The 13744-nt window shown below is 38.8% G+C and overlaps 1 protein-coding gene across 6 annotated transcripts in view; it reads right to left on the reverse strand.

The window, feature by feature from the left end:
* Positions 1–13744, reverse strand: part of FNIP1 (folliculin interacting protein 1) — a 133882-nt gene that overhangs the window by 87287 nt on the left and 32851 nt on the right. For 5 of the 6 annotated variants that reach the window (XM_021940199.2, XM_021940200.1, XM_021940201.1 and 2 more), the window contains exon 3: positions 5392–5526. In XM_021940199.2, the coding sequence (XP_021795891.1) occupies positions 5392–5526 (135 nt within the window). Of the gene's footprint in view, positions 1–5391; positions 5527–13080; positions 13232–13744 lie in introns of all 6 variants that reach the window. The other variant, XM_021940198.1, reaches the window with a different exon arrangement.

Below are 13744 nucleotides of genomic sequence, written 5' to 3' on the forward strand. Positions count from 1 at the left end.
TTTTTGCACATTGATTTTGTATCCTGAGACTTTACTGAAGTTGCTTATCAGCTTAAGGAGATTTTGGGCTGAGACGATGGGGTTTTCTGAATATACAATCATATCATCTGCAAACAGGGACAATTTGACTGCCTCTCTTCCTATTTGAATACGCTTTATTTCTTTCTCTTGCCTGATTGCCCTGGCCAGAATTTCCAATACTATGTTGAATAGGAGTGGTGAGAAAGGGCATCCTTATCTTGTGTTGGTTTTCAGAGGGAATGCTTCCAGCGTTTGCCCATTCGGGATGATGCTGGCTATGGGTTTGTCATAAATAGGCACTAATGGAACGTATTTTGAGATACGCTCCATCAATACCTAGTTTATTGAGAGTTTTTAGCATGATGGGTGTTGAATTTTATCGAAGGCCTTTTCTGCATCTATTGAGATAATCACGTGATTTCTGTCATTGGTTCTGTTCATGTGATGGATTACGTTTACTGATTTGCATACGTTGAACCAGCCTTGCATCCCAAGGAGGAAGCCAACTTGATTGTGGTGGATAGGCTTTTTGATGTGCTGCTGGATTCGGTCTGCCAGTATTTTATTGGGGATTTTCCCATTGATGTTCATCAGGATACTCACCTGAAATTTTCTTTTTCTGTTGCGTCTCTGCCAGGTTTTGGTATCAGGATGATGCTGGTCTCATAAAATTAGTTATGGAGGATTTCCTCTTTTTCTATTGATTGGAATAGTTTCAGAAGGAATGGTACCAGCTCTAGCTCTCTTTGTACCTCTGATAGAATTCGGCTATGAATTCATCTGGTTTTGGACCTTTTTTGCTTGGTAGGCTATTAATTACTGCCTCAATTTCAGAACTTGCTATTGGTCTATTCGGGGATTTGACTTCTTCCTGGTTTAGTCTGGGGAGGGTGTATGTGTCCAGGAATTTATCCATTTCTTCTAGATTTTCTAGTTTATTTGCGTAAAGGTGTTTATTGTATTCTATGATGGAAGTTTGTATTTCTGTGGGATCACTGGTGATATCCCCTTTATCATTTCTTATTGTGTCTATTTGATTCTTCTCTCTTTTCCTCTTTATTAGTCTGGCTAGTGGTCTATCTATGTTGTTAATCTTTTCAAACAACCAGCTCCTAGATTCATTGATTTTTTGAAGGGTTTTTCCTGTCCCATCTCCTTCAGTTCTGCTCTGATCTTAGTTATTTCCTGTCTTCTGCTAGCTTTTGAATTTGCTTTTTCTTCTCTAGTTCTTTTAATTATGATGTTAGGGTGTCAATTTTTGATCTTTCCCACTTTCTCCTGTGGGCATTTAGTGGTATAGATTTCCCTCTAAACACTGCTTTAGCTGAGTCCCAGAGATTCTGGTACGGTGTGTCTTTGTTCAAACTTATTTATTTCTGACTTCAGTTTGTTATTTACTCAGTAGTCATTCAGGAGCAGGTTATTCAGTTTCTAAGTAGTTGTGCGGTTGAGTGAGTTTCTTAATCCTGAGATCTAATTTGATTGCACTGTGGTCTGAGAGACTGTTATGATTTCCGTTCTTTTGCGTTCGCTGACGAGTGTTTTACTGCCAATTATGTGGTCAATTTTAGAATAAGTGTGATGTGTTGCTGAGAAGAATGTATATTCTGTTGATTTGGGGTGGAGAGTTCTGTAGATGTCTATTAGGTCCACTTGGTCCAGAGCTGAGTTCAAGTCCTGAACATCCTTGTTAATTTTCTGTCTTGTTGATCTGTCTAATATTGACAGTCAGGTATTAAAGTCTCCCACTATTATTGTGTGGGAGTCTCAGTTTCTTTGTAGGTCTCTAAGAACTTGCTTTATGAATCTGGGTGCTCTTGTATTGGATGCATATATATTTACAATAGTTAGCTCTTCTTGTTGCACTGATCCCTATTGTTGCATTGATCCCTTTACCATTATGTAATGCCCTTGTCTTTTTTTTTTTTAATCTTTGCTGGTTTAAAGTCTGTTTTATCAGAGACTAGGATTGCAACCCCTGCTTTTTGTTTTTTGTTTTTTTTTTTGTTTTCCATTTGCTTGGTAAATATTTCTCCTTCCTTTTATTTTGAGCCTATATGTGTCTTTGCACATGAGATGGGTCTCCTGAATACAGCATACTGATGTGTCTTGACTCGTTATCCAATTTGCCAGTCTGTGTCTTTTAATGGGGGCATTTAGTCCATTTATATTTAAGGTTAATATTGTCATGTGTGAATTTGATCCTGTCATTATGATGCATTGTTGATGCCGTTTCTTCTTAGTGTCAACAGTGTTACAATTTCATATGTTTTTGCAGTGGCTGGTACTGTTTTTTCCTTTCCATATTTAGCGCTTCCTTCAGGAAGCAGGCCTTAGGTGGTGACAAAATCTCTCAGCATTTGCTCATCTGGAAAGGATTTTATTTCTCCTTCACTTATGAAGCTTAGTTTGGCTGGATATGAAATTCTGGGTTTAAAATTCTTTTCTTTAAGAATGTTGAATATTGGCCCCTCAACTCTCTTCTGGCTTCAGAGTTTCTGCAGAGAGATCCACTGTTAGTCTGATGGGCTTCCCTTTGTGTATAACCCAAACTTTCTCTCTGGCTGCCCTTAACATTTTTTCCTTCATTTCAACCTTGGTGAATCTGACAATTATATGTCTTAGGGTTGCTCTTCTCAAACACTATCTTTGTGGCGTTCTCTGTATTTCCTGAATTTTAATGTTGGCCTGTCTTGCTAGGTTGGGGAAGTTCTCCTGGATAGTATCCTGAAGAGTGTTTTCCAACTTGGTTCCATTCTCCCTGTCACTTTCAGGTACACCAATCAAACGCAGGTTTGGTCTTTTCACATAGTACCATATTTCTTGGAGGCTTTGTTTGTTCCTTTTCATTCTTTTTTCTCTAATTTTGTCTTCACTTTTTATTTCATAAAGTTGATCTTCAATCTCTGATATACTTTCTCCCGCTTGATTGATTCAGCTATTGATGCTTGTGCATGCTTCACGAAGTTCTCCTGTTGTGTTTTTCAGCTCCATCAGGTCATTCATGTTCTTCTCTAAACTGGTTATTCCAGTTAGCAATTTATCTAACCTTTTTTCTGGGTTCTCAGCTTTCTTGCATTGGGTTAGAAGATGCTCCTTTAGCTCAGAGGAATTTGTTTCTATCTGTCTTCTGAAGCTTACTTCTGTCAACTTGTCAAACTCATCCTCCATCCAGTTTTGTTCCCTTGCTGGCAAGGTGTTGTGATCCTTCTGAGGAGGAGAGGCATTCTGGTGTTTGGAATTTTCAGCCTTTTTATGCTGGTTTTTCCTCATCTTTGTGGATGTACCTATCTTTGTTCTTTGATGCTGGTGACCTTCAGATGGGGTTTTCATGGGGATGTCCTTTTTGTTGATGTTGATGCTATTTCTTTCTGTTTGTTAATTTCCCTTCTACCAGTCAGACCCCTCTACTGCAGGTCTGCTGGTGTCTGCTGGAGGTCCACTCCAGACCCTGTTTGCCTGGGTATCACCAGTGGAGGCCGCAGAACAGCAAAGATTCCTGCCTGTTCCTTCCTCTGGAAGCTTCATCCCAGAGGGGCACCTGCCACATGCCAGCCAGAGCTCTCCTCTATGAGATGTCTGTTGACCCTTGTTGGTAGGTGTCTCCCAGTGAGGAGTCATAGAGGTCAGGGACCCACTTGAGGAGGTAGTCTGTCCCTTACCAGAGCTTGAACGCTGTACTGGGATATCCACTGATCTCTTCAGAGCTAGCAGGCAGGAACATTTAAGTCTGCTGAGGCTGTGCCCAGAGCCACCTCTTCCTCCAGGTACTCTGTCCCAGGGAGATGGGAGTTCTATCTATAAGCCCCTGACTGGGGCTGCTGCCTTTCTTTCAGAGACGCCCTGCCCAGACAGGAGGAATCTAGAGAGGCAGTCTGGCTACAGTGGCTTTGCTGAGCTGCGACGACGAGCTCCGCCCAGTTCTAACTTCCCAGCAGCTTTGTTTTCACTCAGTTGGAAATGCAGAAATCACCTGCCTTCTGCTTTGATCTTGCTGGGAGCTACAGACTGGAGCTGTTCCTATTTGGCCATCTTGCCAGCCACCCTATATACATATTTTTTATTGAGACAAGGTCTCACTCTGTCACCCAGGCTGGGTTGCTATGGCATGATCGTAACTTATCACATCCTAGAACTTCTGGGCTCAAGCAATCCTCCCACCTCAGCCTCCTGAGTAGCTGTGACTACAGGCTCACACTACACACATGGCTTTTTTTTTTTTTTTTTTCCTGAAACAGAGTTTCGCTCTTGTTGTCCAGGCTGGAGTGCAATGGTGCAATCTTGGCTCACCGCAACATCAGCCTCCCGGGTTCAAGCGATTCTCCTGCCCCAGCCTCCTGAGTAGCTGGGATTACAGGCATGTGCCACCATGCCTATTTTTATACTTTTAGTTGAGATGGGGTTTTTGCATGTTGGTCAGGCTGGTCTCGAACTCCCAACCTCAGGTGATCTGCCTGTCTCACCCTCCCAAAGTGCTGGGATTACAGGCATGAGTCACCGTGCCCAGCCCACAGGGCTAAATTTTTTAAAAATCACAAAACTTTCAAAGTTGTGCAAAATGGTGTAAGTCATGATGGTGTTGTATGGCACAGCACTATTATGGATTTGTTAAGGTATCATGCCTAAAGGGGAGGTAGAATAGAAGAAGGCAGGGGGAACTGTGCAGTAAATCCATCTGGAATTTAGTAATTTCAGACTCTTTTCACACAGCTTGTCCCATTGATTAGGTAGAAAGATCAATTTCTATCAAAACACAATCATTTCATTACCAGTAATTAAAAAGCCAGATTCTATTTTTGATACTGTGTAAATATAAAATACTTGTGATTAATGCAAACTTGGATGACACAAATAAATTTACAACAGATGACACTTGCTGAGCATGAGACCAAACACTGATACTACACAAAATGTTATACATTTAGAGAAGTTTCTATGTACTATACTTGCTAATACGTTTAATTCCATGTTTTACAAGAAGTCACATTACTTTTGAAAAATAACACTGTGTATTATGTATACTTCCAATCATACTTTAATTTCATACAACGGAAACTGTACTGGTATTTTGTATTTATCTTCATAAACAATGAAAAAGTATGTAAAATAAGAAATTATTCTGATAACCCAATCTAAATCTGAATTGGGAAATATAAGGAGAAAATACTCGTGCAACCTATACCTACAGCTCTCTACATCTCTTATTCTCAGATTTGTCAAAGTTCATAAACTTACTCATCTGTTTCTCCAGCTTCAATGCAAGCTCTAGGAAGATAAGGACTAACTGCTATTATATCTCCACAGTTCACTGGATGATGTTCAAAAATATTTATAAATGAATAAATAAATAAATGACATCAATGATCTTACCTGGTACTTAAGACACTGGTCTTTTATATCAGAAGATGAAGTCACAGAACTATCTAAAGAGGAAGAACTGTCTCCTCCAGGTTTCAGTTGGCAGCATTTCCCAAAGACTTTAACTTGAGCATCACTGCAGAGTTTCTGAAATACAGATAATATTTCCATTCATATTTTAACAGATTTTTAACCATATACAAATTTCATCAAAGTATAAAAACCTTTGGAAAAAACAAGAATGAAATAACTCAAAATAATACAACCTTAATATGACTATTTGCATTTTGCTATATTTTCTCCAGTATTTTCTATTTTTTGTCTTATAACCAGAATAGTATCTGTGGGGTTTGTTATTTCTGGCCAACATTATTACATCCTGAGAATTTTCTAGATTACCATGGCCTACACGATGTTCATTAATACTGATGTAATAATATATTGCAGTAGTTTTCAAATTATTTGGTCTCAAAACCCCTTTATGGGCCAGGCATGGTGGGTCACACCTGTAATCCCAGCACTTTGGGAGGCTGAGGCAGGCAGATCACCTGAGACCAAGAGTTCAAGACCACACCGACCAACAGCGAGAAACCCCATCTCTACTAAAAGACAAAAAGTAGCTGGGCGTGGTGGCACATGCCTGTAATTCCAGCTACTTGGGAAGCTGAGGCACAAGAATCTTTTGAACCTGGGAGACGAAGGTTGCAGTGAGCTGAGATTGCACCACAGCACTCCAGCCTGGGTGACAGAGTCTGTCTCCAAAAAAAAAAAAAAAAAAGCAAACAAACAGCACTCCAGCCTGGGTGACAGAGTCTGTCTCCAAAAAAAAAAAAAAAAAAAAAAGCAAACAAACAACCCTTGACGTTCTTACAAGTTATCGAGGATCCCAAGAGTCTTTTGTTTATATGGGTTATAATTATCAGTATTTTCCCATATTAGAAATTAAAACTGAGACTATTTAAAAAATACTTATTCATTCATTTAAATATAATAACAAACCCAAGTAAACATAAGTAACATTGTTATAAAAAAATTACCTATTTTTCTGGGGAGAAATGTAGGGATGAAAGAAATGCAAATGAGACTTTTAGATTTAACTATACATAAATACATATGTTTATTCTATTGAAATGAGAATATAGTCATGTAATATTTAAATTTTTAATAAGAAAATGAACTTAAGACCAGATGAATGTGCAATCCAGTGTGGAAGAAAAATGTATTTCTTTTTTTTATTCCTCTTTCTCTTTTTCCTCCCCAACATCTTTCACTGCTCACAACTGCCAAAGTTACAATCCACCAACATCTGTGATATTCCTAAAAGTATTCCATTGCTTTATCACAGTTACCAGTATGTCCATTCTTCCATTTAACAAACCTCAGGCAGGTTCTTAGAACAAATAATCTGACTAAAGTCAAATTTACTGAAGACTGATTGTTTTCTAGTTACCAACATCACCAAAAGCATCATTAAAAATTGCATGTAGTAGTCTCCAATTATCTCTAACCAAAAATTTAAAGTAAAAATAATAAAAGCTTTAGAACTAGATATGAGTTCAAAATCTGGATCCTTGAGCAAGTTAACTGACCTCTCTAAACCTTAATTTGTTATTTGTTTAATGGGAAGAAAAACCCTACTTAACAACACTTAAGGGAATATATGTGTGTGTGTGTGTGTGTATATATATTTTTTACATACACACATATATAATACATATTATACATAATAGTTATAGTATCCTAGCTATCCCCACAGAGCTGGGTCTACAGGCGTATGCCACCACATCCAGCTAATTTGACTTTTTGTAGAAACAAGGTCTCATCATGTTGCCCAGGCTGGTGTCAAACTCCTGGGCTAAAGTAATCCTCCCACCTTGGCCTCCCAAAGTGCTGGGATTACAGGTGTGAGCCACTGCATTCAACCTAGATATAACTGTTATTAGAAAACAGTTAAAATGAGGGGCTAACATAATTGAAGTCAGGGACTTCACTAGATATTTCCATGTATGTTTCAACACTTGATAAAAGTATGGGTATTTTTACTATGGGTCTCCTTCACCACATCTTAATAACCTTATTACTTATTGATCACCAACAAAATGCCAGGCCTTAATGTATATTTTCTCTAATACTGAGCAGAGTAGATATTATTAACCCTATTTTACAGATGAGAAACGTGACGCTCAAACAGGTTAAATAACTTCACCAAGGTTACAAGAGCTAGTAAATCTGTTATCTAAACCCAGTTGGCTTGACTTATCCACTATCACAAACCACCATTTCATCAGTCAACAAAAGTATTTAAGTACTATGTGTTCTAAGCCAGGGCGTGGCTGCAGACCAGTACCAGTCCATGGCCTGTTAGGAACCGGGCCACATGGCTGGTGGTGAGCAGTGGGCAAGTGAGCATTACCGCCTGCACTCCACCTCCTGTCACATCAGCCTCAGCATTAGATCCTCATAGGAGTTCGAATCCTATTCTGAATTGTGCACACGAGGGATCTCTCTCTAAAGAGATATAACAAATAAATGCAATGCAAGATTCTCAACTGGATCCTTTTGTTCTCCAGGATGTTATGTGGACAACTTGTCAAGTTTTAATGGGATCTGAGGTTATAATATATCAAAGATTTCCTGAATTTTTGCTGTATTGTGGTTACGTAGAAGAATGTTCATGTTTTTAGGAAATACACATTGAAATAATCAACATTGATGGGTTATCAAGTAGGCAGTTTACTCTCATTCCGTTCAGAAAAGCAAAAGTTCTCTGTATTGAACTTGCAACTTATTTGTGATTGTTTCAAAAAGTTAATAAAAATTATAACCTAGTTATAGAAAGACAGTTGTGTTTTTCAGTAACATTTATAACTTTTTTTGCATAATTTGAAGGTATTTGTTTTTGTGGGTTAAAGTTTCGCATCACTTATCTGACATAACAAAGTAAATAATACGAAACTGAACACTTTTTCCTACAATTCCTGCTTATAGAAGTCCTGTGCTTACATGAGGGATTGTTGTTGACTGCGCCTTGTCCCCCCATTATAGGACCATCTGCCACTGTAGTCGTTGCTGTTTGGTTTCAGAAAAGCCACGACTTCAAGATGGGAGGGAGTAGAGAAACAGCTGAGGAACTGATGGGAGAATAGTGTGTGTGTGTATGTGCATCCTTTTGTACACACTTTTAGGCATGTTTTTATGCTTTAGTCCTAGAACAGAAGTATGCCCCTTTTCTTCCTCTAGCAAACTGCCTTTTGTTTCAGAGATTGGACATACATGGTTACCTCAGCCTGGAATGTCTTTCCAGCTCTCTCAAGTGCTTCCTCTTTCACCTTAACTCTTACGCACTTTTCCCCCATAGTGTAAGCTTAAAAATTCACTTTCTTATCTCCCCAGACTAAATGAAGTCCTTTCATGGTAATTCACTAAAACATTGTCATCCTTTAACCTCTTCGTCTGTAAATTGGAATAATGATAGTACTCTTCTGTTTTACATAATTTACTCTTTACAGTCAGTGCTAACGTAAGTTAGCTGCTGCTATCATTACTTTTATTAGACATACTTGAAATACACATTTCATTACACATATTTGTGTAATTATCTGTTAAATGTTTCTTTCTGCTGTCAGATTGTTAGTTCTATGAGGAAAAGAACTATGTCTTTTTTTTTTCACCTGTATTCCCTAGTGCTCAACAGCGGTTGCCAACCTTTTTGGCACCAGGCACCAGTTTCATGCAAGACAATTTTTCTGCAGGCTGGGGTAGCGTAGTGGGGGTATGGTTTCAGGATGAAACTGTTCCACCTCAGATCATCAGGCATTAGTTTTTGTCATTAGAAAAGGAAAGACCTGAAATCTCAGTATAGGTTTTTCTGCTGTTATTTTTAAGAGATGAGTTCTCACTATATTGCCCAGGCTGGCCTCAAATTCCTGAGCTCAAGCGATCCTCCCACCTCAGCCTCCTGAGTAGCTGGGACTACAGGCATGTGTCACCATGCCCAGCTTCAATACAGTTTTGATTTTCACTTTCTTAATTATGGAGAAGGGAGAGGATCTTATAAATGTAAGATTTTATTAAACGTGTAATAGCAATTTGTATATCAACGCTCTGCTCTTGTACTTCACTCAATTATCTACTGAGTGGTTCTTGATTTCTAGGAACTCTTTATATTAACAGTTGGCATTTTATATTGTCAAAGTGTTTTCCCAGGTTGCCATTTGTCTTTTAACTTTCCTTATGGTGTTGTTTTGTTTGTTTTATCATGCAAGTTTAAAAAAAAAAATGGCTGTCAAATTTGTCAATCTTTTAGTTTATGGCTTCTGAATTTTAACTCATAGTTAGAAATATCTTTGCTTGAGACAGAGTCTCACTCTGTTGCCCAGGCTGGAGTGCAGTGGCATGACTGCAATCTTGGCTCACTGTAGCCTCTGCCTCCTGTGATCAAGCAATTACTGTGTCTCGGCCTCCCTAGTAGATGAAACTACAGGCGTGTGCCACCACACCCGGCTAATTATTGTCCTTTTTTTTTTAGCAAAGACGGGGTTTCACCATGTTGGCCAAGCTGATCTTGAACTCCTGACCTCATGTAATTCAGCTTTTCAGCCTCCCAAAGTGCTGCCATTACAGGCATAAGCCACTGCATCTGGCCATTTTTTTTTTTGTTTTTGTTTTTTAGCAGGCCGAGGAGAGGGTCTTGCTTTGTCACTTAGGCTACAGTGCAGTAGTGTGATCCTGACTCATTGCAACCTCCACTTCCTGGACTCAAGCAATTCTTCTGCCTCAGTCTCCCAGTAGCTGGGACTACAGACACTCAGCACCACACCCAGCTAATTTTTATGTTTTTTGTAGAGACGGGGTCTTCCTATGTTGGCCAGACTGGTCTCAAACACCTGACCTCAAGTGATTCACCCATCTTGGCCTCCCAAAGTGCTGGGTTTACAGGCGTGAGTCACTACGCCCAGCCTAGAATACCTTTTTCACTGCACAGATATATAAGAACTCCTTCATTTTTTCTTTTGTAATGTTATAGTTCTATATTTTTATATTTAAATGTTTGATATACTTGGTTTCATCCTGATGTACACTGTAAGATATGAATCCAAATTAAGGCTGGGCACAGTGACTCATACTTGAGCCCAAAACTTTGAGGCCAGCCTGGATAAAACAGCAAGACCCCATCTCTAAAATAATAATAATAGTAAGTAGTAATAATGTGAGTCCAAATTAATCTTTCTTCCACATGGCTAATTGTCTCAACACCATTTAAGATGATGCCTTAATCATATACCAAAATTCCTGCATGTATTTGGATGTATTTCTGATCCTCCATTTTGTTCCATTAGTCTATTGCCTATTTATGTGTCAATAACACACTGTCTTAAATACTGAGACTGTGAAGTATATTTTCAAATGTGATAGGACTGGCTCATCCTCACTGCCCTTCTTTTTCAGAGTTTTCCAACCAATCATTGCTAATTTTTTTCCATCTGAACTTCAGAATCCACTATTTAGTTCCAGACACTACCCCCACCCCAAACACAAAAATAAGGATAACACTGTTTCTGTGATAGCATTATTTTACAAAGCACTTTGGACAACTTTATAACATTGACTACTGCCACAGAATATGTTTTGTCTTTCCATTTGTGAAGGTATGCTCTTACGTCCCTTAAGAAGAATTTTTTTTTTTGAGATGCAGTCTCGCTCTGTCGCCCAGGCTGGAGTGCAGCAGCGCGATCTTGGCTCACTACAAGCTCCGCCTCCCAGTTTCACGCCATTCTCCTGCCTCAGCCTCCTGAGTAGCTGGGACTAGAGGCGTCTGCCAACACGCCCGGCTAATTTTTTGTATTTTTAGTAGAGACAGGGTTTCGCCGTGTTAGCCAGGATGGTCTCAATCTCCTGACCTCGTGATCCGCCTGCCTCGGCCTCCCAAAGTGCTGGGATTACAGGCGTGAGGCACGATGCCCAGCCTAAGAAGACTTTTAAAGTTCTAAACTTACAGATTTTGTTAAGTTTACGCATAGGCAACTTTGTCATTATAGCTATTTTAAATGAATGTTTCACTTTTATGTGTTCAAACTGGAAGCTATTTGCATATATTGAGCTTACTGATTTCTGTATATTAACTTAAATCCAATTATCTAACCAAATACTATGTGCAAATTTGATATCATAAATAAGACTCAACTATTCAATTAGCACTGTATGATACTTCAGAGTGTTTCCCATATCTTAAAATCTATATTCACCTTTCCAAAGTTGCCTGAATTTACTGATGTACAACTTTATTCTTGTTTACAATCAGTGAAAGCTGATACATGTGAATGGTCATATAACCTCACTGGGAACTCATGAAATAGCATTGCACTGTTGCTGACATAAAAACAATGTCTAGGATAAGGAAAATAGCGTGATAAAATCACAATGGATCCATTTGGCTATGTTAGTGCTCATATCGAAACCACATCTCAATATTTTTTTCTAACATGGGAAGGTTCTTCTGTCAGAAGTGTTTCAACCAGAGCAACTCCATCTTGAATAGGGGTTGGGTAAAATGAGGCTCAGACCAACTGGGCTGCATTCCCAGATGGTTAAAGCATTCTAAGTCACAGGAGGAGATAGGAGGTTGGCACAAGATATAGGTCACAAAGACCTTGATGATGAAAAAGGCTGCAGTAAAGAAGCTGGCTAAAATGCACCAAAACCAAGATGGCGACAAGAGTGACCTCTGGTCGTCCTTACTACTACACTCCCACCAGTGCCATGACAGTTTACAAATGCCACTGGAAACGTCAGTAAATTACCCTATATGGTGTAAAAAATGGGAGGCACGAATAATTCACCCCTTGTTTAGCACAGAATCAAGAAATAACCATAAAAATCCACCATCAGCAGGCCTCAGGGCTGGTCTGCCTATGGAGTTGCCATTCTTTATTCCTTTACTTTCTTAATAAACTCGCTTTCACTTTACAGACTTGCCCTGAATTATTTCTTGCTCAAGATCCAAGAACTCTCTTTTGGGGTCTGGATCCGGACCCCTTTCCAGTAACACTTCTTTAAGATCACTACACATATTCACTTTAATTGGGTTTTATAGTTCAACAGTCATTTTTCATAAAATATAATAGATCTGAAAAAACGAGTTCTGAGAAAGCTATACACTTGATTAACAATTTTATTTCAACTTACATAAGACACTATTTGAGCATGCAAAGTACTCTGGTTTCTGAAACATAATCAAAGCATTTATGTAGTTCACTTTGTATAGAATTTAAAATGAAATAAAATACATAGCTTCCTAATTTTCTCCCAAAACCCATTAAATATACTCTACATACACAATGTCTGTGTTGCATGGAAATACAAAAATGATCTGCTTATGTTCATAAACTGCTGTTATAGTCTTCACTGACAATTCTTTGGTTCAACCAAAAGCAGAAATGCATCAATATTCCACTGTGAAATATTGTCTTCTCTCCCACTCCAGATAAAAGGTACTAAAAGTGAGTTATGATAATCTATAATCTTTACAAGGAAAACTGCCATGTGTCTTACACATTTAAAAGGACTTCAATAAGTATTTTTACAATGACTATTTTTTAATGCTGAAATAGCTTCAAAGTAAACAATCAATAGGATTTTGATTTAACTAAATACACTCAAACATATTGGGTGGGCCCAAATATTACTATCTTCTACTCCTACCTGGCAACTTTCGAATGACATTTTTTCAAAAATAATCTTAAAATTCAGATTCAGGCTGATAACAAACTGTCCCAAGCAGCCTGAAGAGGGAGGACTGTTTGATCCCAGGAATTCAAGTCCAGGCTGGGCAACATAGCAGGACAGACGGACGCTGTTTCCAAATGAGAAAATGTTTTAATTTCTTTTTTGATAAAGGGAACAGAGTAAAACAATTTTGTAAGCTTCACATTCTAAAGCTTGACTTTCTGTTTATAACTCATGGTGACATCATATTCTCATTTTTTTAAAAAGAATGTTTTCAATAAAAGTTTTGGTAAATAGGCCGGGCAAGGTGGCTCACGCTGGTAATCCCAGCACTTTATGAGGCCAAAGCAGGCGGAGAGCTTGAGCCTAGAAGTTCGAGACCAGTCTGGCCAACATGGCGAAACCCCATTTCTACTAAAAATATAAAAATTACCCAGGCGTGGTGTGCACACCTGTAATCTCAGCTACTCGCAAGGCTGAGGCATGAGAATTGCTTGAGCCTGGGAGGCAGAGGTTGCAGTGAGCTGAGACTACCACTGTACTCCAGCCTGGGCGAGAGAGCAAGACTCTGTCTCAAGAAAACAAACAACAACAACAACAAAAATCCTTGTCTCAAAAAAATAAAAAGCTTTGGTATACT

Source organism: Papio anubis, chromosome 5 (genome assembly GCF_008728515.1).
Source record: "Papio anubis isolate 15944 chromosome 5, Panubis1.0, whole genome shotgun sequence".
In the NCBI taxonomy this organism is placed as follows: Eukaryota; Metazoa; Chordata; class Mammalia; order Primates; family Cercopithecidae; genus Papio; species Papio anubis.